At 45.1% G+C, this 26,683-nt stretch overlaps 1 protein-coding gene across 1 annotated transcript; it reads left to right on the forward strand.

The window, feature by feature from the left end:
- The first annotated feature begins 487 nt into the window (after positions 1-487).
- LHX2 (LIM homeobox 2) lies at positions 488-23,950 on the forward strand. Its single transcript, XM_061352581.1, has 5 exons — positions 488-1,417; positions 3,956-4,158; positions 4,878-5,260; positions 13,412-13,617; positions 20,769-23,950. Exons 1-5 carry the CDS (start codon positions 1,190-1,192, stop codon positions 21,054-21,056), a joined length of 1,308 nt encoding a protein of 435 aa, XP_061208565.1. The 5' UTR covers positions 488-1,189; the 3' UTR covers positions 21,057-23,950.
- Positions 23,951-26,683: the final 2,733 nt, after the last annotated feature.

A 26,683-nucleotide genomic window follows, 5' to 3' on the forward strand; every position in this document is an offset into this window, starting at 1 on the left:
TCGGAGCGTAAACGCACTTTTGACCCGTTACTTCTCCCGCGCTGGCGGCGTCCCCCCGGTAGCCTCTTTGCTGCTCCACGGCGAGACTCGTCGCAGGCTGTCACCAGCGGCAAACGCAAACCACTCCGCGGAGCGGCTGTGGGCTCCGCTCCAGCCTTCAGCCCGGGGCACGGCGGGGCGCAGGATGCGGCAGCGCTGCTGGACGCCGCACGCCCGGGGTCGGGAGGCAGGGGCTGAGCGGGCCCCGCGCCTCCCGGCTGCGAGCACATGCCGGCGAGCCCGGGCGCGGTGGCAGCCAATGGCGGCGGGGCAGGACATGATGTCAGAGGGGCTGTAGAAAAGGCGCGGAGCCTCGCGCGGCGCCCGGGCTGCAGACGCGCCGCTCGCAGGCACCGCGGCGGGCGGTGGCTCCGGCTCCGCCGCTGCGCTCCCGCCCCGCCCCGCCCCGCCGGCAGCCGCCCCGGGCCCCGCGGGCCGGGCCGCGTCGCGTCACGGGGAGAGGGGCCGCCGAGCGCCCGTCCCACCTGGTGCCCGTCCAACTCTTCCTCCTTCCCCCTTGGCTCTTTCTTTTCCCAATGAGCTCCCGCGGGCTGGGGGAGGAGCGGGGGAAGGAGCAAACTTTGCCCCCGAGCTGCCGCCGCTGCCAGCCCTCTGGACTGTGAGTGCGTACGGTGGGCATCCGCCCCATCCTCCCTGCAGCACCAGCCCGCTCTCCGCCTGCTGCAGCCTCCCGCTCCCTCGCTTTCCACCCCGAAATTTCGCACAGTACGATGTAGGGGGCTTGTCGTTGTTCTTTTTATTTTTTTCAATTATTATTATTATTATTATTTATTTCTCACCGAAGATGGTTTAATTTTTTATATTTCTATTATTTATTAATCCCTCCCAACCGTAAACCTTCCCAGCTTGCTGCCAGCTGGGCCACAGCATAAAGCCTGGGACTGCACCTGGGGCCATGAGCCCTGCACTGAAGAAGCCTCCTAGAGGGATGTACCGGGGCCGCGCAACAGACTAAGACCCGAGCCCCGAAGCTTACACCACCAGATATCCCCTCTCCCTCATCCCCTCCGCCCGCCTTTTCTGCGCCCCATCCCCTTGAAACCTCGGATTCCTGCCTGCCCTGCGCTCCGGAGACTTGCACCGGAGTGAAAAGCCCAGTGTCTGAGGAGAGACGGGGCGACCGTGCTAGATGCATGGGGGAGGGCTCCGGTTAATGCAAGTTCTGGGCTCCTGCAGGGACCCCGACAACTGTCAGCAGCAGCAGCAACTCGGGGCCTCCTCCTCTGCTTCCTCAGCGATGCTTTTCCACAGTCTGTCCGGCTCGGAGATGCACGGGGTCATCGACGAGATGGATCGGAGAACCAAGAGCGAAGCACCGGCCATCAGCTCGGCTATAGACAGGGGAGAGACCGAAACGGTAGGAAGCGAGGGAAGGGGATCCCTTCCACCCCTAAACATAATAACCCCTCAGAGATACAGCTTCTGTGTCGAAATAACAGATCGGGGGGAAACCTACGCGAAATGCTAAAACAGAAGAAAATTAAGCAAAAAGGTACCCCAAAAGATTAAATAAAACCGTGGGGAAAGGCATGAAACTGTTAATTATTAATAATATGCATAGTAATAGTAACGCTCGGGTGAAAGGAACGGTATTGCTCTTGTGAGAAAACAGAAAGTGGGACCAGCCTTTTGGTAGCGTCCAAGAACTCCTTCCCTTCCCCCAGCCTGTCCGGCCTTCCAAAGTTTTGGGGAAGAGGCAAAGTGTGCTTTTATACAGATAACGCTTTGGCACAGTGAATTTTTTGCCTGCAGAATGGAAACACAAACACCAAATAATCCAATTCCGTGTTATTTTTTCAGGTAGGATGTCTACGCTGAGGGAGTCTTTATAGCATTTATATCTATATAAAATAAACTGGAGTGCCTTTAAATTACGAGTTTAAAAAAATAATTTTAATATATATGCACGGTGGGTTTGCAGCCCTGGCGAGCAGAACTGGAAGATATGGTTCAGGGAGGCGGATGTATGCAAATCGTTATAACTTTACCACTTTTTATGTTGTGCCTGCTGATGCGTAGTGCTTGTGTATTAATAGATTTAGATAAGCAAAAGATGCATTCTTCTAACCGGCGTTAAGCTGGCAAAGTGGAAGAGATTTCTGGAGTTTGTTAATTGAGACAACATTTTATATAAGCTACTTTATTTGTAATCAAAAATGATAATTCTGGAGTGAAATAATCCCTTACTTTGGTTAAATGGTGTCCTCTGAGCTGATACGGGCACACGCAAGATTGTGTGTCCTCGGGTTTTAGAACTTCATCAGTATGTGTTATTTCTCTTAATGCTATGTAGAAATTTACTTAATGGTGACAGTGAGAATATTTAAACCCGAAATAGTGGCTGGAAATTAGCCTTTGTGCTTTAGGGGTGGAACATGATTTCTAATCTAAACGGGTTTGGTTTTCTGTGGGAAAGTTAATATTTCTCCGTACAATTAAGCAATAACAAATTATTTTTCCTGGAATATATACCTTTATATATCTATATATAACGTGTATGTGTACACGTGTGTGGAACAAATAGAGGGATGGAATACTGGTTCCTTAAATACCATTTCTGCATCTCAGAATATTTTTTTGTTACCGGAAAAGCAAAGCAGAAAAACTGTATTTTGTTTAAAGTGGAAACTGCTTTGGTTCTAAACGGATCCCCAAGCAGACCTTGGTCGGTGCCTTCGGGAGAGAAGCCGTGGTGGGGAGAGCCGCGGTTCTCTATACCCCGCAGCCCTGGCAGCGGTGGGACGCGGGGTTCCCGCGGGGCCGGAGGCTGATACCGCTCCAGCGTCGGCTGGCAAAGCACCGTCGGGCCCCTTCGGCTCTGCCCCGTTAGCTCTGCCCGTTCGGGCTCGGGAGGAGGTAGAAGTAAACAAGCAACTTCTGCCCCTGGCCTGCATCAATACAAACGCGTTTGTCGCAGCTGTGCAGGAATGGCTCGGGTCCCCTTGCACGAGGCCAAGCCCGGATGGTGCGGGGCGGGAAGGGGCATTTGGGACGCGGTGGGCAGCAACGAGCTCTGCTCTGAGCCCCAGCTCTGCCCTGAGGTGCCCGCTAAAAAAAGTCAGCGTCCTTAACCGGCTGATACTTCCTCTTTTTTTTTTGGTAGAAGTCGAGGGAGAATATGTATGTATTTGGGGTTTTTTGCAAGGTTTCGGTTGGATTGCGATTTGACACTAAACTATTAAATTATATAGGGGTTACATTTAGTTTTATTGCTTCCAAGTTTATCCCGACATAATCTAAAGTGCTCTGTTGATTTTTATTCTCCCCCCCCTCCCCCCCCCGCCCCCTTGCTTTCTTTCCTACACCTTTCCCGCTATTTCGTTTTCCCGCTCCACCGTTCTGCACCCGGGTCAGTGCCGCTCGCCTCCTCCGCTGCTGTGCTCACCGATCCCCGTGGTGCAGACCGGGCACCGGTCGTTTGGAGCCGGCCCCGTGCCCTGGTCGCCATTCACTCGAAGTTTACACCACACATGGGCACGCTCCGCAGACACGCACGCACAGAGCAGTAACCGCGCAGACACTCTCAACAGAGCTGTAACAATAAATTTGAAAACTAACTATCCGTGATTTGCCCTGTTCGGTGATTATTGTGCCTGTTGTTGAGCAGCATCTTTCCTTGTTCTGGGGCTGGAAAATCCACCAAGAAAAAATAAAGGGAAGAGGTGCGTGGCCGGATTCGGACGCCCTCTCTAGCCCCCCGGGGGTCCCCTTGTCCCGCCCCCGGGAAGGTGGGAGTCCCGGGCCGAGCTCCGGACGCGGAGCCCCTCTCCCCTGCCAGCTTCTGCGGGGAATGAAGCCCGGCCCCTGCCGGGAACGGGAGGGGGGGGGGGGTGCCCAACAGCACACCGGAGTTTGTCCCTCTTGCTAACGGTCTGTAATTGTTTTCCCCCAACAGACCATGCCTTCCATCAGCAGTGACAGGGCTGCCCTGTGCGCCGGCTGCGGGGGGAAAATCTCCGACCGTTATTACCTCCTGGCTGTGGATAAACAGTGGCACATGCGCTGCCTGAAGTGCTGTGAATGCAAACTCAACCTGGAGTCCGAGCTCACCTGCTTCAGCAAGGACGGCAGCATTTACTGCAAGGAGGATTACTACAGGTACAGCCTGCCCTCAGCTGCCACGGGGAGAGGGGGATGACAGATGACAGGGAACTGCTCAGGGCACCCCACACTGAGCAGACCCCATCCCTACGGGGCGGGCTGTGAGCTCCTAAAACCTCCCACTGGAGAGGGAAACTCACCGTGGGGATGGGCCTCGTGTTCGGGAGGGGGCAAGGCCCGGTCTCAGCTCCCCACGCCTGCAGGCGGGCACTGGGGGCTCCGAGCCGGATTCCACGGCCCAGCCTTCCCGGACCGCGGAGAGAACGGGACGGCTGAGGCCGAGGGCAGCCCTTCACCCTGGAAGGGATCGGTTTCCCCGCCGGCGTCCCCCTGTGGGCCCGGGCACGGCCGCGGAGCCGGTTTCTCTCCGGGTGGCGGTGGCGCCCGCCGGGGCCCGGCAGTGCGCGGAGCCGCTCCTGGCCCCGGGGGAATTTGCGGGCGGCGGTCAGGGCTTTTTTCCGCTGGGAGCGGGAGGGGCAGGAGCTGCGGCGCGAGGCAGGAAATGGGACGGAGTCCCCCGGGGGTCCTGGCCGTGGTGCCCGCCCGGCTGCCGAGCAGTGCCCGGGGAGGAAAGCCGCTCCACAAACGGCCCGGCTTTGTGCCACTGCCCCGGGCCCCACAGCCCCTCTCCCTCTGCCGCCCTCCGGGCGGACCTGACAAGGGGGGGAGGGAGGGGTGCGCCTCTCACCGTCTCCTCTGGCTGTTCTGTTTTGCAGGAGGTTTTCGGTGCAGAGATGTGCGAGGTGTCACCTGGGGATTTCTGCCTCCGAGATGGTCATGAGGGCCAGGGATTTGGTATATCACTTAAATTGCTTCACTTGCACCACTTGCAACAAGATGCTGACCACCGGCGACCACTTTGGGATGAAGGACAATCTGGTGTACTGCCGCCTCCATTTCGAGACTCTCATCCAGGGGGAGTACCAGGTGCACTTCAACCACTCGGATGTAGCCGCTGGGAAGGGCCCGGCACTGGGAGCGGGCTCTGCCAACACTTTGGGACTGCCTTACTACAACGGTGTGGGGACTGTCCAGAAGGGGAGACCCAGGAAAAGGAAGAGCCCAGGGCCTGGAGCGGACCTGGCAGCCTACAACGCAGGTACGAGACCCCAGTCTTCCTCCTGAACGATTCCAGTGGTTTGTTTCTGTTCACTTCCAAAGGGGGATTTCCGTTTATTTTAGCTTAAACCGTTAATAATAGTTTAGCTGCAGCATAATTATTGAGATCAAGTGCTGTCAAACTGCAATTACAGAAGCTAATATGTTAGCATTTTTCACTTCAGCTGGAAATAAAATGTTTTGAAGCAAGGTCATCTGGTTAAGGAGGGGGAGAAGGGGGAGTGTAGCCTGAAATAAAATCTGGAAACCAGAGATTGTAAGTTAGCACTTCAGAGAGCTGTGAATTTTCTTTAGTGGCTACACTCAAAGGCTGCTGATGGGTGAATTACTCTGCCCTTGTCCTGAGCTCCTGTACCTCAGAGTTTTGGAGGAAAAAGGAGGGGGGAGAAAGAAAGTGGCTGTTTCCCTGTGCCGGGGGGGGGGGGGTGGGGGGGCGGATGGGGGGGCCGGCAGCAGGTGTCTGCAGCAGCCTGGGGCTGCTCACACGATGACAAGTTCGTCCGGAGTTTTGCTCTTCAGATGTGACTCGAGGCAGAGTGGGGACACCCGCAGCACCCCCTCCCCAGCCCCACAACCCTGCCACCGGGACAAGCAGCCAGAAGAACGGGAGCAAACAGGGCCGCAGCCCTGTCTCTCGGGCTCTGTGCTTCGAGCTGCAAACTTTCCACTGTGTTTCCTCGTTTAACCTTCGCCCCTCCGCCCCCCGCAGCACTGTAATTTTGCAGGCAAAGGAACCCGACCAGTCTCCCTTCCAACCCCCCGTCCCCACTCCCCCCATCCTTTCACTGCTTTTGATCCGGTAGCTGCCCACCAGAACGGTTGTGGCCGCCTGCTCTGCCAGCGCCGCTCCCCGTGTGCAGCCCGGAGACGGGTTTGGACAAAAAAACCTTCTTAAATCTTGATTTTGCGACAGGATGTCCAGGCGGCGAGGGGAGGAAGGGGGGAGGTGTGAGTTGTGTGTGTCACGTCGGACCCCGACTCCCCGGTGCCCGGGCTCTCCCGCCCGCCCGGCAGAACTGTGTTGCTCCGGTACCGGCTGCGCTTCTCCGCCGTCCCCAGAGTGTTTTTTGTTTTAAATCTCTGAAGTTCAGACGTGTCCCGTAGGGCGCGGATTTGTCTTTAACATTTATTTTAATTCCCTCGGAGAAGGCGTTAGGGGAAGGCCAAGTTTGCTGCGGGTTTTGAGCTGCCCCGATGGCTGCTTCTCCGGCCGCACTTGTCCGGAGGAGCACGGGGGGGACCCCAGGAGGGTTGTACTGGTGATCGCCCGGGGCTCCAGAGCCGGGGTGGGGTGGGATGCGGGGTTCGGAGCTCGAGGACCGGAAACGATTGCGCCGAAATCGAGCGGTTTGCACTGAAAATGGCAGGGAGAAAGGGCGCAGCTCGAACAGGGAAACGCACCTCGAGAACAAAACTGCCAGCTACTATTGGTTTAGCTAATTGCTGAGTAATTTGGAAGTGGTGCAAAAATCAGTAGTGGTCCCAGTGGTGAAGGTTGATGAAAGGTGTACGTGGTGTTCTCGCAAGTAACAGTTGAATTTTAAAACACACATAAAATACGCATCTTGCCCGTCTAAAAGCGTCTCCTTTTCGGAGGGATTAGATTTTAATTGTCCTTCCACTGTCTCCCTGTGCAAGGCAGATGTTCAGATTCAAAGGACCTGTAAATCGAATCCCGGCTCTATCCTGGCTGGGAGCAGAACCCGGGAAAGCCTTTCCCGTTCCCTGGGTCCCACACAAACGGCTTTTAACCTCGTCCTTTCAAATTCGTTTCCAAAATATTTGCCCTCCGATTTTTGGTCTTTTAATTTGTGTTTAGAGCTGGAGTTTTCGAGACCTTCCTTGAGGAACCTTTGGCTTCTGAGCTTAAACTATTTATCTACTTAACTATTTACTAAACCAATAATCGACTGTTTTGAAAGATAAGAAGTGCCATTGATCTTGGAAATGTGACCGGGTTGCTTGTAGATGTAGAAATTCACAAACTAATAAATTTTTGCAAAGCTTTCGATTTTGTGCCATTTAGAGGGAAACCGTTTGCAAGTGGGACAGTTTCTCTTTTTCTTTTTAATGAAACTTGTAATTTCTTTCTCAGAAAGGCCCAGTATTGTCCTCTGAGGGGATCTGTTGCTGGTTAGTTCCTGTAGAATAGTTTGTGTGTAAATAAACCTACACCCAGAGATGATGGGAAAAAGGGGACCGTAAACTTCGGCAGAGCAGAGACTGGAATTATTTCGTGAACTGCAGCAAGTATTCATCTGCAACACGGATGGGACGCACTTTTTTCTTCCTCCCACCCCCCCTCCTACTTAAACGAGACCCCGTTTGCACGGGGATGATGGCTTTTAGATGTGGATAGAGCCTGACAAGTGGAAAATAGCTTAGAAGGATGCAGAAACTTCAAAAAGACTTCTTTTTCTTTCTTTCTTCTTTTTTTTTTTTTAGTGTGTGTTCCTGTGATCATAATTTCTTCTTTCACTTGTTGGAATGGAGTTTGATGGGGTATTTTCTTTTTTTAGGTCAGTAAATCAATGGCTGAAAGCTTGCTGAACACAGAAGCACCTGTAAAGAATTGTGAATACTCCCTTTGTGGTTAGACCCCGAACCTCCCCCAGTGGCTGCTTTTTATTCATTTGTATCTAGTCTGTCTTTAACACGAAGACACTAAAATATCCTCCAAAGTGACACAAATTTGGGGCACGAAGGGCTGATAAAATACCCATAATCTGTGCAAACAGGGACGACACTAACAACGATTTCCTTCCTTTGCTAGAGGGAAGGCTCGGAGCGTTCCGGTGAACGGGTGGCCGCGGCTCCGGGCTGGGTTTGCCTCCCTGGGGACCGCTGGCTCGGTTCGCCCCACAGGGCTCTCTGGAGCTGGCCTTCAAACGGGCTTTCGCGAGAGTGTGGGGCTGATTTTATCCTGACAAAAACTGGGAAAAGCCTGGAAAGTCCGGGAGGGGGAATCTCTCGTTCTCTCCTTCTTTCCCCTGGGACTAAAAGCTTAGAATAAGCTTTCCTGCCACTGCAGATACAGAGCGAGTAACGGGAGTTGCAGCTTAATAAGGGGTGTTTGCAGTGGCTTCCTGCGAGAAATCAGAGTTCTCTCCTCTGCCCGCTCCGCGGCGCGGTGCATCCGGCCCCTCCCCGGGGGCTGGGGTCAGGGCCGGGACAGTGCCAGCTCCGCGAGGGGTGAACGGGACCCTAACCCCGCTCCCTCCTTCCCTCCCTCCCCGGGGAGGCTGCCGTGGAGCTGGGGTCCCCCGGGAGGAGCCCGCCCCGGCCCCGCAGCCAGCTCTTTCCCCCGGCCCGGCTGGGGCTGCCCGGGTTAATCGTGGCGCTCAGGGAATTACCGCGCACTCGCACCGGCTATTCAGCGCCATTCACTTGGCTTAATTGAGGGGAAAAGCCCTTCGCGGCCGGCTCCCCCCGCGCAGCCGGTGCTCGGAGCGGCCCCGCTCCGGCCCCTTTGTCCCCGGCCCGGGCAGCTCTGTCCCTGGAGGCACCGGGGCGGGCCTGCAGCAGCTCCGGGAGGCGGCGGGACACGCAGCGCCTTTGTGCAAGGCGTATGGGGAAGGCCGAAGGGTTTCTAGTCCCAGCTCTGCTCTCTCGTGGCCTTGTGATGCTCAGCCTGGGAGACAGGCACTCCTTAGGACAGGCTTTATCTTCCTTTTCCTAGAAACATTCTCGAAATGTCAAGGTTGAAGCAGTACTTTCGGTGTCTGTCACTCCCAAGGCTTGGCAGAGGCACCCTCCTTTCAGTGCTGCCCCAGGAGCAGCGAGGATATCTCCCTGTCTGCTCCAAGCGATGCAGCTTCACCCCTTTTGATCCCAGTTGTGGGAAGGAGTTTGGGCATCTGCCTTCTCCAAGTGTCTTCTTCTACCAGGGAGAAAGACTCTCTCTTTTCTTGTTCCAGGTACCATTCAGAGGGCTCTATCTTACTTTTGTCCCCTTCAGGCATGCGGGTACCACAAAGTCCTTTAAATCTCCTCAGACAACAAATCAGGCTGTACCCCTGTATGGTCTGGTTAATCGCAAGTTCCCTCTCCAGGCAGCAGGAGGTTAAAACACCCCCTTGTCTCTTATTACAGAAGGAAAGGGGTGTATGTTCCTGAACCACTGAATATGGAGAGCTGATGCGTGCATCAAATGTCTCATTTCATCATTCTTTTAGAATCGGGATTAGTTTGCTTTTTTGTTTTTGGTAATTTAACATGTCAAACACAAGCTCCTAAGAACAAAAGTTCCCTCAAAGGAAATTCCTCTTTCCCATCTTCTCCATGTGCCATTTACTTAGTGACCTACTAACTACTAAGCACATGCTTCGCCACAAATCCCAACATGTGGGGATGAGCGTGAAACAGTGCTCCCAAGTTTTCTTCTTCAAACAGTGTTTGTCACAAGGATAACAGCACATCCGGCTTTACACTCTTGTCACTGTTTTTAGAGGCAGTATTATGTAGTATTCTGCAAAGGCTATTTTGGTCATCAGTGTCAAAATACAATGTTTTAATCTCCATTTCTAGTGGTGCTCTCCCTGGACATCACCATCTTGTGGCTGAGTGGCCATTTGTGTTGTGATGCTGGTGGAGGAGGATGGAAGAGCTGGTGGCTGGTGAGACAAGGAGAGCAACGACCTGGGTGTGGGTCCGGGGAAGGGCACAAGGGCCTTGGGAAATGTTCTAGGGTCAAAAAAGAGACTTAGCACTTCAGAATTTGTTTTGTCATAAAATAAGAATGAAACATTAGTTAGTGTAAGATTCCTCTATTTGACTGGAATTTTATCAATTGTGTTTCTGAACCCCCAGCAGGAGCCCTTAGATACTGCAATTGAATGGAAACCTTATGTATGGATAGTGCAAAAGTTCCTTTGGGAGGTATGCAGGGACACCACAGAGGCGCAGGAAAGAAGTGCCTGAAAAAGAGAGGGTTGCATGAGGGGTGTGTGCAGTGTTAGTCTTCCACCAGGATGACTTTTGCAGAAACTCCTCAGCTCTTAAAACCTCCCCATGCATACAGCCTTGGCCTGTTCTGTATCTCTGGGCCTGCAGCGCTCATAGACATTTCCAACACTGTGAGAGACATATAGTAATAGCACAGATAGAATCGACTTTTGGATGTGGTGCCAGGCACCACAACCAAATACAAGAGGGGAATTGGCACTGACATGAAATATTTATGTCATATCAGGTGATGCCTGGGGGTACCGAAACCGCTTGCACAAGACAACAAGCAGCAGTACCCTTGTGTGCTTTCAAAATCTGTTCTATAACTTCCTGCATAGAAAAGACTATTTTCCAGTCTAAAGTGGTGCCTATTTACTATTGGTTTATTACTCTTTTTATTTGGCAGTTGGGGAGGTAAAATGATGAGAAATTCAAGGAGTAACTTGTTTGTTTTTCTATCAGGGCTTGATGGAAAGCTGATACCCTCATTCCATTTTGGGAGGGTTTAAATCACTTTTATTTCCTTGGATCCTGGATGCACTTCATTCTTTATAGAACTGGTTAAAATCCCACTACTTGCAGCCTTAGGTCTTGTTTTGTTGCATGTTAACATGAACAGATCTCCATCCTTCAAACAGATATTTTGATGCATTTCCTCCTAAATCTCTGCCTTGTTATTTTTGGGAGGGTTTGAAAGTATTTCAGATAATACACAGAGGTCTTTTCCATTACTAATACCTAAGATTCCGTGAGTACATTTTAAAACCAAGCACTGCTCGGTTTTACATTTCCATAATAGAATTTGCTATGAGCAATATAGTTTCAGTTATTCATCCCAGTATTCTTTCCATCAGGAACTGCAGCTATGAAGGAGACTGGAGTACATGCCATGACCTCAGTTTGGCAACTAGTTCTTAAACCAGGAAAGGTTTTGCTGCATTCCACCCAGCTCCATTAATGCCACATTTTTACTATCTCCTTTTAAGCATCTTACACCTTTTAAATTCAGGTGCTTCCAGTCTTTCCACGCCGCAGGAAAACAAGCAGAAATACTTCTTAGTGCTAGAATCTGGCACGAGCTGCATAGGTCTGGAAAGGATTTATACAAATGTACACAGATGCACGCACACACGCACATACACACATTTCTATGAACAGCACAGGGGGTTTAAGCTGTTTTTTAAATTACAGGGGTACAGAAACACACAGAAAAGTTTGAGGTTTCAAACACTTTCTATGTCTATGAAACAAACATGGCTTTGGCCTTAGAGCTGAATCTGCTCTGTACTGTGCCACATCTTTCTACAAGGGTTTGAAAAGCTGAAGTTTGCAAAGCAGCTCCTGGACATGCTGCAAACCTGCTGCTTATGGAATCTGTGTGCATTTTTACTGATCAGTACATGCCTTTTATGTATTTATTTTTAAAACTGTTTTTAATGCATGCCTTTCAGAACGTGTGTATGTTTCCAATAGGGCTGAAAACCTTTGATGGAAAGCATGAATTTAAAGGGAGACTGTAAAGACATGATGATGAGATGTACTTAGTTGTACATCTAACCAGCAATAACGGACAACTGGAATCTGGTTTTCTGTTTGAGAAATTCACCAATAATTCACAATTAAAACTACATTGATATTAGACAGAAAAAGCAAATTAATGTCAGTTTATCAGAGCTAATTTTCAGTTATATCCCTGATTTTTTTTTTAGTGGATTTAAGCTTGGTCCTTCCTGTTGTTTTAAGAGATTTTCTATGGTTTACTCTATGCAAAAATAAATTAAAAACTACTTTTGTCTATGAGATTATTTTACTTGGCACTCAACACTTAACACTATTTGATAATTATTGTAATGTTCCTTGCTCGTAGACCTTCTTTACAGGCTTTATGGTTGACTTTTGCACATGTATCTGTCAGTGTCATTCCATGATTTCAAAGGCAATAACAGAATTGATCATTCAAACTAGTATTTGCAAATAGTTATATTTGAAAAAGGAAATCCAAACACATAAATAAGGAAAAAGATCTTTTTCATTTGACAGTGATACCTTGTACTAGCAGCTTTATTTCTATAGCTAGTCAAATTATAGTCATAATTTGCTGTCTGGTACCCACAAACTTTATTTCTTTTCTAGTGTTTCATCTAATGGTCTCCCTTGTACTCTACCGGGTTTAGTTTGATGGAGGAAATAATTATAATTTTAACTGGTCTGTTCCATTGAGATTTAAGTGGACTGTATTGTACAGCTTACTTTGTACCTTGCAATGCAATTTATAGTGATAAAGTACACTAAACACTTTATGGGGTTGAGGACAGCTACTGTCCTACAAGCAGAAAGTGGAGGAAAGGCTGTGTGGAGATGCAGGGAGGAAGAAAGGAAATGGACCTGACATTTTAAAAGCCATAAAGAGGCAGGTCATGGTCCTTACAGGTTGGTTATTGTAAGGAAAACGTAGAAGATGCAGAAATATGAGTCAGAAATGTGCGCAGGTTGCCAAGAAAGCCAACAGCTTCCTGGCTTGTATCAGCAGTAGGGTGACCAGGGCAGTGTCCATCCCCCTCTACTTGGCACTGAGGAGGCCACACCTTGAACACCATGTTTGGGTTTGGGCCCTTCACTGCAAGACAGGCATTGAGGTGCTGGAGCATGTCCAGAAAAGGACAAGGGAGCTGGTGAAGGGTCTGGAGCACAGACAGCTGAAGGTCTGGGGGGTTTAGCCTGGAGAAAGGAGGCTTCTCGGTCGTTACCTGAAAGGAGGATAGAGTGAGGTAGGGGACGGTCACTTCTCCCAACTTGCATTAGGGGAGCTTTAGACTGGGTATTAGGAGAAATTTCTTCCCCAAAAGGGCTGTCAAGCACTGGAACAGTGACCAGGGAAGTGGTGAAGTCACCATCCCTGGGGGTATTTAGAAGATATGGACATGTGGTGCATGGGGTCATGGTTTAGTGGTGCCCTTGGCAGTGCTGGGTTAATGGTTGGACTCAGTGTTCTTGAAGGTCTTTTCCAACGTAAATGTTTCTCTGATTCTGTGATTCTATGAAATGGAGGGGAAGACAAGCAGGATTTGTACCAGCACAATACATGCCATGGTGTGTTATTTTAAGTGCTGCACTCAGATAGACTGCAAACAGTGCTGGCCACAGAACAATGTATTCACATGCTTTTTCCTCTTGTTACCTTAAGCTTTAAGCTGCAATGAAAACGATGGTGACCACCTGGATAGAGACCAGCAATACCCCAGCAATCAAAAAACAAAGCGGATGAGGACATCATTCAAACACCACCAGTTGCGGACAATGAAGTCATACTTTGCTATTAACCACAATCCTGATGCCAAGGACTTGAAACAGCTAGCTCAGAAAACTGGCCTGACCAAAAGAGTTCTTCAGGTAAGAAAAGTAGTCTTTTGTCTTGAAAAATAAATAAGAGATCAATTTTATATTTAAACTGCCATGGGGTTTGCTGATTTCCGAGCTTTTCTTAATTATTCGTATCTTCTGTGAAGCTTCAGGTAAATCCTAGAAAGTATGAGAAAAGTGATTTCTTTTCAGAACCCAAGCAGATCACTTAGGGTCTAATTTTTAATGGCAGTTGGGAAGGTCTGCTGCTCAGATTGTTCTCCTGTAGTTAATTCTGGTGCATGTTTTAGCTTCCAGTCTGCTGTAAGAAAAAGTGAATTATTTTAATTAGTGTGTTCACTGTAAACACAGAGAGATCTTAATTTAGAACTTACTGTGAACGTTCACCTAGATAAGAATTTAGTCAGCAGTTTATTTGATCAGGACAAGGAGGATGTATTTTCTTTCATAATTGAAGTGGATATAAATCTGTTTTCTTGATTAACTCACAGTTTAACAACTAACTCACAGTTTAGTAACTTAGAATGAAAGGAGACTGCATTTTAAAAGTACTTTTTCTCTGAAAGCTGGATTTCTTTTGCTTCACGGATATGCACTCCATTTGAACTATTATGGAAAGCAAAGGTGAGAATATTAGTTGATTCAGCTCCATTTTCATTTATAGTTCTGATTCAAGAAGTCAGTTTTAATGGGAACTTATCCAGCTAATTGCATCTAGAGATAAATCTGAGCGTACAGGAACCATGGCATGCTGGGATCTACTGCTGAACTTTTTAAACAGGTCTTAATTGTAGAAAAATAGTGTGTGAGGTATGCACAGAGAAAGGCTTCTGGGAAAGCATCATGGGCAGCTCCCATAAATCCACAGGCAAGTGGAGGGCAATAGACAAAAAATATTGGGAAAAACTGATTTCCCTGGAGAGATTCTGGACCTTACAGTGTTAATACCCAATAGAAAAAGGAGTAAAAGATTTGTAGGCTTCCCAGTAAAAACTACTAATGAAAATCCATACATAACCACTCCTCTTGGCTACATCCTCCATAGCTGGATTTTTTGGGGGTGTTTTTATGAGGCTGCTTTGCAGTAGCGGCAGATTCCTCCAATACACCCAGTGTACATCCAAACACTTGAAATAGTGGCCCTTACAGCAGCTCTCCTTTATCCACACACATGGGTGAAGTAATTTAGTGCATTTGTCTATGCTGATTTTGACGCTTCTTTATTTTACCCTCAGAGTTTAGACACTTCAGTAATATCTGTTCTGTCCATTACAGTGTACTCACACCTGAATTATCTGAGAAATCTCACATAGTGCCTTAAGAAATGAGATCAGTGTCTAGAAAGTCTCTTTCTCTTGATCATCTTTGTGCTCTCTCTCCTCATTCCACACCAACTTTGATTTCCATCTCTCTTCTCTTTTCACCTATTGGCTTTTTCCTTTCACCTTTTTTCCAGGTTTCTGTTTCTTCCTTCCTTTCCAGAACGTATTTCCTTCTCTGCAAAATTGGACTCCACACCTCCATTACACTTCAGTTCCTCTTTCAGTTTCTTCATTGCTTCTGTTTCCATATGAAACGTACCACATTATGCAGTTTTTAGGTGCTTAGTGGTTCCTCTTTTTTTTTGTGGCAGACCCTTACAATTCCACTAAACTTTTTCTTATCATGTTGGTATTTCATTTCTTTCACTTTCACAGTTAAATACTCCTTTAGCTGAAGAGTGGTGGAAGGTGGTGGGGGCTGTACCCAGCTGCTGGAGGCAATTCAAGACAGTGGCTCAGAGTGATACTTTGTCTAGTGTCACTGAAGTTTTCCTGTCTGTTACGAGCACTCTCTATACTCTTGGAGTTTTTGTTTGAAAATTAATTTGGGCCATGAAAAAACAAATTTGTTTTTTGATTTTAGAACCTTTGAGCCCAACTGGTTTATCTCTAACCTGAGAGAGGCAAATTTTCAAACACTGAGGTCTACCTATATGAGTTTCAGGGTTGCTCTTTGCTGGGGAAATCTCTTCCTGGTGTTGGTTACTGAGATAGTGTCACTTGTTAATTCTTTAGAGCCAGAAACGCTGGCATTCTGTCTGTGTCACTTACTGAACACAAGGTAATTCACTGACACTATTGATCTAAACAGGCATCATTAGCATTAGTCTTACACACCGAAGGCGCATGGACTCCCAGACGTACGTGCACACGTGGCAGTAGTATGGAATCTTCTGCATTCCCTGTGTTGTTACTAGGCACATTTGTAAGCTGCTGTATTTTCTGTATGTTCAGATCCCAGTTCAGCTGATGGAGGATTGTGGTCTTTGCGTATTTTATAGAATATATTTTGATAGAAAATGCAAGGCAGCAGATCAGGAGAAACAAATTCTCTTGTTCTGAAAGCAGTGTACTTCCGAAACACAAGTAGTAGAGTTCCTAGGGATTTAGAGACAGCTGTAGTGCCCTTACTGTATAGGCAGTCCCACATAACATGTAACGGGGGTACTTTGTTTGTAGATGAGCATTTAGCCATATTCTTAATGATCTGTGATATCAGATCTGGAAGACCTGACTTCTGTCTTTGCTTTGTATTATAGTCATTAGCTACATAGGCCCAGAAGTGGAATGGCATAGAAATGTAACATACTGCTTCATAAATTATATTTCCTTCAGTGGCTTTGTAATGCAGGCCACTTTCTGTACGTAGCCACAATAGAATCACAGTAAGACTATTTAAACCCCTGCTTTTATTTATTTTCATTTCAATTTAGCTTTATATTTGCAATTTAATTCATATACCTCCTGTACTGCAACTGGGGAGCACCAGCCCATTATTGTAAGCTATCATTCATAATTAAAGTGACCAGCTAATTGTGAGCTAACTAAGTGGCATAAATGTTCCTCTTTTGGGAACCGATATTTCCTTTTGTGAGTTTAGAAAGGGAAATTGGAAGTAGGTAGCCCTGAGAAGCTCTGGTTTGCTGGCTATAGGAATGTACCTCTTCCAGGAGTCTGGGATGCAATTATCCAGGGCAAAAGCAGTTTAGGAACATAAAGCATTATTTTTCAGTGGGTATCATGTACACTGCCTATTCTTTCTTGAATTGCTCCCCAGTACAGTTGCTATGAAAACCCCACAAAGATTACTGCATGTGTTTGGACTTGGCTAATTCAGTTTCCAATAGCCCACAGGCATGAAGATCTCCAGTCACACATGGGTACCCTGCGCTACCTTGTGCTGAAGATTTGCTTTGGGCTAGCACACTGCACCGAGCCCCTGTTCCTAAAACATCCCATCCTTCCCCTTTGAATGGATGTTTACTAGTTACAACAGAGTAGTCAGAATGTATGTGCAAAGAGTGAATGTAGTTTGCTTTGTGGTGCAACATCTGTTATTTTTTGTTTCTCTACTTGCTAGTTAGTAAAATTCAGTAAACATAAATGGCTCCAGGTAGCTGTGTGAATATTTGTTCTAGCACAAGCTATTCATACAACTAATACATAACAGTTGCAACAATGGGAGTGTTACAAACAAGAATCTAAAGTTACCTAAGGTGATTAGATGATCCCATTCAGTGCAGTATCCAAATCCTTATACAATATTTCATGTGTTTATTTCCAATCCTTCCCTGTCATATGGAGATGTTATTTTATTCCTGTTTTACTTGATGGAGACAGAGTTAGTTACACAGATCACTGAAAAGATAGTGTAGTATTTTAACTGTGGTAGATGTTATTCCCTCTTGCCACTGAGTTGCCCAGCTACAAGCATCTAGCCCCGCCAGCCAGAATGTGGTAGCAGCAGTGGTGGGCCTTGCAGCTGCTTTTATTTTCCAGCAGAAGTTTTAGTCCATATTATCCCCTTTGATTTGAAGTAGCTCAGCCTTATGATGATACATTTGGACAGCAAAGCACTAAATACTTCCCAATGATTTTGTTTATTCCTCAGTACCGAAGACCCAATTCCTGATTGTGTAATTGATGTGTGATAAGTCCTTCTGGAACAATTCTTTCAGTTATGTATGTTTGGATTGTTATTTCTTTGCTTTACTGGAATACCGTTACAGGTGCAGGGCTTGAGTGGGAGCACACAGCGCTACCGCCGTTATGCATGGGCAGCCCTCACTTGCCAGCTCCTACATGCTGCTGTGCACAGCTCTGGGTAACAACACGGGGCAGCAGAGCAGTAGGCTCACATTCCCACAACTCAGACAATAGTAGTTTTAATTCCTTCACTACTCTTCAGTGTAAAGTCTCTCATATTGTACATGTGTAACCAAAGATCACTATTGCGATAACTGTGTTAACTCTTTCTATCATAAGGCAAAGTATTCCCAGAAGTTCAGTTAAATATTTAGATGCCTTTTCAGTATAATTCCATAGTTATTATTGGGCAATTTTAAAGAGCAAGGAAGGAAGTGAAAGTAGTCATATGATCTTTATTTTTGAATAATACTTACAAGACTGTAGTATTTTCTGTGTCTACATAGAATCACCACTATTAAAGAGAGAACCATGTTATATGTGCAGCTCCTGAAAGCAGCATGAATGGTCATAGGCAAGGGCATCTGAGCACGGATTTTCATATTTAATGGAAGATAAAGGGGAATGCATAAACACCAGTAGTCTTGCTCACTTTGCATACTACATGTTTCAAATCACAAACAGAAAAAATACTATTGGATCTATCACCCTTTTAAGGTTAAGGAAGAGTTGGATGTTTAGGAACAATGTAAAATACTTATGGTGCCTTCTACAGTTTTACACACTTCAAACAAGAAAATTGGGGAACAGGGATGGAAATGTTGCTCATATTTTAGACCATTGCTTATAGAAATGTGTATTTTTAATGAACAGAAGTGTGAAATTGTGCATAAGTATGTGTATATGCAACTGGACTAGTGGTTTTGCCTGTTCTGATTACTATGTAACTGTGGTACACGTACAGATCAACAGTGGCAGGCTTTAAACTTCCATTTCACCTCCATATGTATTATTGTTTTTACAGTCACTGGCAGGTATATTAGAAACATCAAACCCAAATTACTTTGTGGGCCAAATATAAATGATCTCTTACTGAGAGGTAAAAATAGCTCACAAATGTCCAAACTGTGGGGTTTTTTTCACTGTTCCTAACTACTTGGTTCTTTAGACTTTGTGGTTTGAACAAGCAGAGCAGATTTGCTTCTCCTGCACCGAGGCTCCCTGCCTTGCTCAGGACCCTCCCATGCTTCCCTTCCTGTATGGCTCTGAACGAACAGTCACGGGAGAGGATACTGGTTGTGAAGGTGTCAGGCAAAAATACCATGTTGGGCTTTGCCTAATGTGAAACACATCACTGGCCTTTAATGGGTTTACCCATTTACTGTGGACTGTGTTTTAAAATCACAAGTCTATTTTTATCCATGTTAGTTTAGGAGATTCTTGTTTTCTTGTCATATATGAAACTGATAACTAGTCTTTGAACTAAGCGTTTTAACTAAGGGAATGCCAACATACTGTTTTAAATTACCAAGCTTTCAGAGAAGAGGACCTGTAGGGATGTGATTTATGCATGGCTGACAGATGCAGCTCCCATGGCCACTGCTAGAATTTGTGTGCCTGAGGATTATTTCCTCACGGTATTCCCTGGATAGAGTGTGAAGGAGACGCTGTGCACCTGAAAGGCCCTTGGTTGGAGGATAAAGCTTTCCAGAGAATAAGTAGGAGTACTCACTGGGGGCAATCGGGGGCTGGAGCATCCACAGATGAGAAGAAAATCAGTCAGAGGAAAGCCAGCTCAGACACGTTCATCAGTTCCACCCATGGCTGGCATGCAGAGAGCACAAGAACGCCTCACAGGACTGCTCGTACTTACATACCACTCCTCTGTCAGTGACTTAAAGCGGATCCCGTGGCAGGGCCATGCTGTTGTGCAGTTAGAAGTCAGACTTTCTGTACAGGTCAGTGTGGTCTCGAGAGTTCTGCACACTCAGTTTCCCTCTACAGACCTCAGGAGAGAAATCTGATGGAGATACCTTACAATGAAGCAGACCCCTTCACTCATTCAGTTCCTTTCTCTGACAGATAAAGAGATGATGAGGCTCATTGCATCTGGAATGCAAAGACTCGGTCCTGTTCCTTCTGGCAGGTCAAAATGAGGACAGTAGCATGAAGACTGAGTCCATTGTAAAGAATGTAAGATTGACAGAGGCCTTCTGATAAATAAGAACAGTGAAATTTCAGCTAGTTTGTAGCAATAAAATTGCCTGGTAGCAACATGTATCAGGTTGAACACAGGGATCTGCTGTATGTCGGTTTCATGCCAGTTCACAAATCCATTTTATTTTATCTGTTTTCAAATAGGTCAGAAAGATATTTTATCATTAAAGAAATCCTGCAGAGAGTGGAAAGCTTTTATCTTGGACCTAAACACTGAAATTTAACTGAGAAAGATGAAGTCGTAGCTTTTGGCCTTCACTCTTAGATAATAATCAAATAATGGAAGAAGTAGCAATGTCAGAAAAAATTCTGTATGTGGATATGATTTCTACTGAAATGACAATTTTTAATGCAATGTGGGTCTTTAATACCATTGAAGCTTCTTTGCATGACATCATTCCAGTATTGAAAACATTTGAAAAGGAAGACGGGCTTAGGTGAATGGAGATGAAGCGTTTGAGAAAGAAGAGTAAGAGAAGAGTAGGAAAGAGGGACAGTCCTTTTAGAGAAGTGAGACCATTGCAGACACTTGAGGGATCAGAAGGATCGGGGCCTGCAGAAAGGCAGGGTGCTGTGGTCTGTGCCACCTGCTGCTACGATGGGAGATGGACTTGAGATATGAGGGTGCCGAAACTCATTCTTTTATATCCATCTGATGCTCAAAGTCTGCCCAATGCAGACAAATACTTCTGGGATTGAGGGAAATTAAGGATTTGTGCAGGCTGCCAAATTTCTAAGCACAGAAAAACTCCACTCCTCCATCCTCAGTCCACTCCTGTCCCAGGCAGACCGTTTATACAGGATTGTAGGAGAGAGAAAGAGGAATGCTTTGCAGGCAGGCAGAGGACATTTCTCATGACTGGGGCTACTTTTCTAACATGTTACCAGTGAAAACATCTTCCCCAATTCCAGCACTGGTGAATTTGTGAATATGCTTTTGCTTTTTTAAACGCTGCAGCTCTTTAAATGCTACCCTGTTATATTAAACTATTTCAGGTTTGGTTTCAAAATGCTCGAGCCAAATTCAGACGGAACCTCTTACGTCAAGAAAACACAGGGGTGGATAAGACTTCAGACTCAACACTCCAAGCAGGGACCCCATCAGGTCCTGCCTCAGAAATATCCAATGCCTCCATGAGTCCATCCAGCACTCCCACTACTTTAACGGACTTGACTAATCCTACTATGCCTACTGTGACATCTGTCTTGACATCAGTGCCCGGAAGTCTTGAGGTTCATGAATCTCGAAGTCCTTCACAGACGACTCTTACGAATCTTTTCTGATGACTCTTTCTTAATAATTTCTTTAAAAAAGAAATTATTCTTAGCTGAAATTCCAAGTGTATTTTAATAGAGGCTTTGAGCAACTGACTAACCACAATTAGGATCTCTCCTAAAAAAAACAGAAGGAAATGTAGTGTTCTGGTATGGCGGAGTATGGACTGAAGAATAACTTGGAAGATCTATTGCAACACAACATTTGTGTAACTGTACAGTTTTGTGGACTGAGCAAGGGAAACAGCAATTAATTTAAGTTGGCTAAAGCTTCTGTATTTTCAAAGACTGCCATGTGCCTTATATACTGTTTTATCTACATTCTTTGGGTTCCATGTCCACTTCTCTCTTTTTCTCTCTGTATATTTATGACCAGGGCAAAAATGTTAAGAGTTTGTTACTTTGAATAGTCCTAAGCCTTTCATTGGTTGCTTTGTTGTTTTAGAATTTTAAGGTTGAAGTCTGTTCAAATACCAGAATTTGTAAAATCTAACCAGTAATAAAACCACTTACGGAAACTACTTGGTAATGGCTGCAGTTACGTTTAACACTAGTGTCACAATCAAGATAGGCTGATTGTATTTAAAAAGATTAGAAAACTGCTCTACAAACACAGTGTCTGCCTAGGATAAACTCTAAATATGCTGTGTGTGTTCCTCCTATTCCCATATATGGGTGAGAAGTCCACCTTGTGCAACAGTGTAGTTATCCTCAGCCTAGAGAAATAACACTTAGTTGCAGGTAGAACTTACCAGATAATGTTAAAAATCAAGCAGAAAATCCATACTTAATTTTGCTGTGTGAAACAAATCTGACTTCAGCTGGCATTTACAAGAACAGTCTTGCTCTTATGCAAGACGCTTCATGGGGGAGGCGAGCATGAGGGTACCCAATAGCTCTGTGGCCACAGTCAGCCCCTTACAAGGTAGACACTGGGCACAGTTTTCCTTAGGAAAAAGGCAGAATGTTTCAGGTTATTTTACAACACTGGTGGGCAAAGTCGAGGCAAAATTATGTTTTATAAAGACACAGCCTTACATTTTTTGTAATGCTTTGAAGGAATAAAAAACCAAGGAAAAATATGACATGGAGGATACTAATAAAAGTGGTTATTCCTTTAATGATTAAGGACCTTTCAATACAATTGAACTCCTTCTTCCCCCCAAATCTGTGCAGAATATAACTCATATTTTGAGTTTTTTTCTATTGTTTTTAAAGATGCTTTTCTGTAATTAAAGAAATACCTCAGCAAAGTTTAAATATGTACAAGAATGAGTATACACCATGCTGTTTGCCCAGTAGTTTTATAGATTTTGAGTGGTACATAAGATGCATATGGTTATTCCTTTTCAAACCTGTTATGATCAGTGGATTTCAGTCGGACGTTTGGTTGTATGTGTCTGGCTCTCTAAAACTAATCCGTCATTCCCATTGGAACAAAATGGCGAAAAGATTAATGCAAATAAACAGCAACATAGGTGCCAAGATTCGTGTTCTTTGCCCTCTTCAGTGCATCAAAGATGATTCAGTAGACCAGACTCGTTGGTCACAATGTTTTGGTTTTAAAAGCTCTACGTTTATTCAGCTTTCTCAGCTGAAAATTTGCCATTCTTGTGCAAATGAAATTCCTATCGAGATCAGTGAGAGATCACAGAGCATGAGCACTGTGGGACAGTAATGCTGGCATAATTAGGCCATTTATTAACCTTCTTCACACTTCAGTTTAAAAAAACCCCACAGGTGAGTTATCTGAAAAGCAAGATAGTCCTCAAAATATCCTAACCAGCTAAGATGTGTGAAAGGGATTATGTTCTGGTCACTAAAACCAATAGGCTTAGCGTAGTTCATTAAGTTATGCACAATGATGCCCCATGAAAAAGGATAATTTGGGTTGAATTAATAACTGTTACAGGTTTGTCCAAGACATTTTTCCTCATAAGATAAATGTGTAATAAGGAAACTGTGCTGGTTAGTGGACTGTAAAAGAGTACATATGCGCCTTTCAGAGATACTCGGACACAGAGATTCTGCTGTATGTAATGTTTTGTTCACTGTCGATTACCTTGGAGACTTTATATTTTTTTACATGCTTAGCTGTATCTTTTCTTGATGTAAAAGGCAATGTTGGTCCACTCTTAAATGGATACAGCCCATAATTAAAAAACCTGTGTATTAAGTTGTAAACGGTTTCCGAAAGAAATGAATCCTGAATTCCTAAGTGTTACGGCAAATGTAGCGGATAACAACTGAAATGTTCTTTAAAACTGCAGTGCTATTATTTGTGATCTTGTGTTTTAACTACCTGAATCCTCACAGATGGAAATACCTTTCAAATCAATTTTCAATATTGCCTTTTCAAATAACTGACGTTTATGAAGGGGAATACTCTGGTGTTAATCTTATCTAAAACCTATAAGAGACAATTAGAGAAATTGTCTGGTTTAATCAAATCAGGGATTTTGCATATAAATAAGAGACAATATTCTATGTAGGGTCTTTATGTAGGTGCATTAGGATTCACTCTCTGGCTCCGATGACCTATGTTATCCCCATGACTGTTTCAATCCTGTGGTATTGTTTGGTTGTTTAGAGCTTGTTGGTTTTGAATGCTGTACATTTTTTTACTACTGCAATCCTAATGTTTCTTCACATACTTGTACAGTTCCACATTTGATGTATTAGTCTGGAATTCTGTTAAAAACATGAACAAAAATGGAAATGATATTTCTTTGGAAGTGTATTTTTACTGTATATCTAATTTGAACTAGTTGAACATACTTCTTTACATTTTGCATGATAGGTGTGTAGTTCATTTTTTAAATATGAAAGAGACTTAAGAGTAACTTAGAATGAGAATATAATGAAACTATACAACTATGGAAAATACATACAATGATTTGCTACTTTTTGACTCAAGAAGCTTTTTGAAATACATTTTACCTAGTTTATTTAAGAGAATGCAGGTATTTTGTTTTTGAGTACATACATAATGCAGAATATAAAAGGGGATTACACACTAGAAAAACTTGCAAGTTATCTTGGTACTCAACAGCACACAGGATTGTTCTTGTCAAGCAAAGAGAAAGGATATTTGAGTTAAGAATGCTGAACAAATACATTTTGATCCACAGTAGAGAGGGATAGCATTTCTGTAAGTGATGTAAGCATTACTGTAAGGCAATCACAATGCAAAATGTGTTGACGCTATTAATAGCTACATTGTGTAAAACTTACTTTTCATTCAAATTATCTAAGTTTGGGAAGAGAAGAGTAAGAATCGTTATACTAATGAAGAAGCTGAATGCCTGCCTGGGAAGCAAAAGTCAATTTAGGAAATATACAATGGATGGAGAAAGTGCCTCCAGAATATTCCCGTTTCCAAACTATGTTCTCTTCCTCGCTGTTAAAAACCCCAGCATATTTAGAGCACTTTCCTGTAACAGTTATGTCTTGTCTGTTGGAAGGTAAAGACTAAAGCTTAGACAGAAGGTAATAATCTTCATCTAAAGGAAAAGGAGAAAAAAACCACAAATCAAATAAGAATCAGGCTTCATACTGAGGCACGATGATAGCAGAGATATCCAAGTGACTAAAGGAAGTTCCATGTGTATGTGCTTATGGTCTTCACAGTGACTTAGTACTGCTTGGAAGGAGAGAGTTTAATTGCAAGTACAGGATTAATGAAATTTTCATTTATTTTTTGTTTACTTCAGAAAGCCAGGACTAATGACACAGCTCTGCTGCCGTCTTTAAAATGAAATCTGATCTCAGTTGCCATTGGAAAGGGTCATAACATCAACTATAGTGTGAAGAGATAAGCCTAGGTATTTTCAGGGTTTTTTCCCCTTTTCTTTCCATCTTTTAAACCCAGGTTCTTCTCCAGAGCACATCACAAACTGCCGACAATAGGCTCATTTACTTTAATGAAGGGTAGATCATCTTCCTGCCACACAGTTTATACCCTCCTGCTTATGTCCAGTCTTCATACTGCCACTGCCAAACCTTTCTCATTTACCTTCCACAGTTTGACTGTCCACAGCTTCTACAGTGTGAGTCCTCCAACCAGCTGAAGGCTTTGGTGGAGTTCATTCTTACCTCTGCAGGAATTTATCCCTCCTGAATAAGGAGGATTTAAACCATTCATGGTAGCGATTAGTTTATCCGTAGGTAAAATAAGGATCTGTGTAATGAATGGCCTGTGCATTTGTGACATCAATTTTACCTACATTTGCAAAGACTGCAGGTGAAATTAAGTGCAACATGTCCAGTGCACATCAGCAGCCAGGGTTTGGATGTGTGTGAAATGCTTCTGCATCCACTCTTTGGTGCATATAATTATGCAGTTGCCAGCTATCTGCATTTCTGTTTTCCAGGGTTATAATATTACATTTCCCTTCCCAGGCCTTCAAGTCCTTTTTTGTCTTGTCCTGCGTGTACCTTGATTGGAACTCTGTGTAATCCCATACTTTAAATGATTTTGCCTGAGTCTGCACTATCTTTGCTTGAAAAGCTAAGTATAGCAAACCACACTGTCCACACCCTCCCATACACTGCATTTCAGGGTGCTCAGAGCCATCACTACCCCTGTAGGCAGCAGGGGAGATATGGATCCTTGTCTGTTACCATTTTAATTGAAGAGAAGCAAAAGATTAAATATTAGATTCTTGATTTACAGTGAATAAAAGAAGTGATTAAAGAGTATCTTAGGATACAAAGAGGGAATAAAGAGGGCATGTTTTTGATACACAGGAGCTGCTGTGGGTATGAAGACAAGCAGCAAAGCAGCTGGACTAGGAGTGCCCATGTTTTCACTCCCACTAGTGGGGTGATGGTTTTTAACTCATTGCAGGCTTTAGCTGGGATGCTTAAGGTGATGTGGGAAGTGAAGAATCAAGTTTAACTCTTTCATGACATATGATGAGCTATCAGCAATTTGAGAAGTTTCTGGAGGAAGGAAGGCTGCACCTAAGAGCAGAGTGGTTGGTGTGCAAGTGTCCATCCTCGTTCTGCTGCTGGAAGGCATCTTCACAGTCTCCATGTGCTTGATGGACTCCATCGACTTCCCTAAAGATGTTCAGTAGCAAGCTGACCTCCTGAGCAGAGAAACTCAGAATGGATATTTGAATTAACTGTAATAATTTATAACCGCAATCAAGATCCATGTCTCATTTTGCTCGCATTTCTTAGTTTGGAAACTCCGTCCAAAGTTAGTCTTTTTAGCATTTGGGATGTACGGAGTCATTTTTAGGTTCTTTTACCAACCCTTTGGCTTCATGCCAGGAATGGGAGGAAGTATTGAGTTGCATCAGTCATCATATATTACTGTCTGCAGTTAAAAAAACATCAGCCATGAAATTGCTGTTATAAAAAAGGCTGAATTTTCAGCTGGGTTTAGTTGCACTTTTGACTGTTTCATAGGGAGCTTTCACTCTTTACGTGGAGTGATGTGCAGCTGAAAGGTGATCTGAGCTGCCATAGAGTCACGTCCGGGTTTGGTCAAGGGCATCGGGTCCAGCCATAGGCGGCAGTGAGCAGGCACAGAATGAGTTCACCCAGCACACAAGTTCTCCATATCGAGGAAGTCAGAACCCAGCCTCTCAAATTCTTTCCACTGAAGCAGCAAATTCTGCCAGGCC

This window comes from Neopsephotus bourkii, unplaced genomic scaffold (assembly GCF_033783945.1).
Source record: "Neopsephotus bourkii isolate Nb327-2 ecotype Australia unplaced genomic scaffold, CSIRO-AGI_Nbou_v1 NB_659, whole genome shotgun sequence".
Taxonomy (NCBI): Eukaryota; Metazoa; Chordata; class Aves; order Psittaciformes; family Psittacidae; genus Neopsephotus; species Neopsephotus bourkii.

Coding starts and splice junctions, on each gene's coding strand:
- LHX2 (XM_061352581.1), top strand. CDS start 1,190: ATGCATGGGGGAGGGCTCCGGTTAATGCAAGTTCTGGGCTCCTGCAGG. Junction 1,418..3,955: donor ACAGGGGAGAGACCGAAACG/GTAGGAAGCGAG, acceptor TTCCCCCAACAG/ACCATGCCTTCCATCAGCAG. Junction 4,159..4,877: donor TGCAAGGAGGATTACTACAG/GTACAGCCTGCC, acceptor TCTGTTTTGCAG/GAGGTTTTCGGTGCAGAGAT.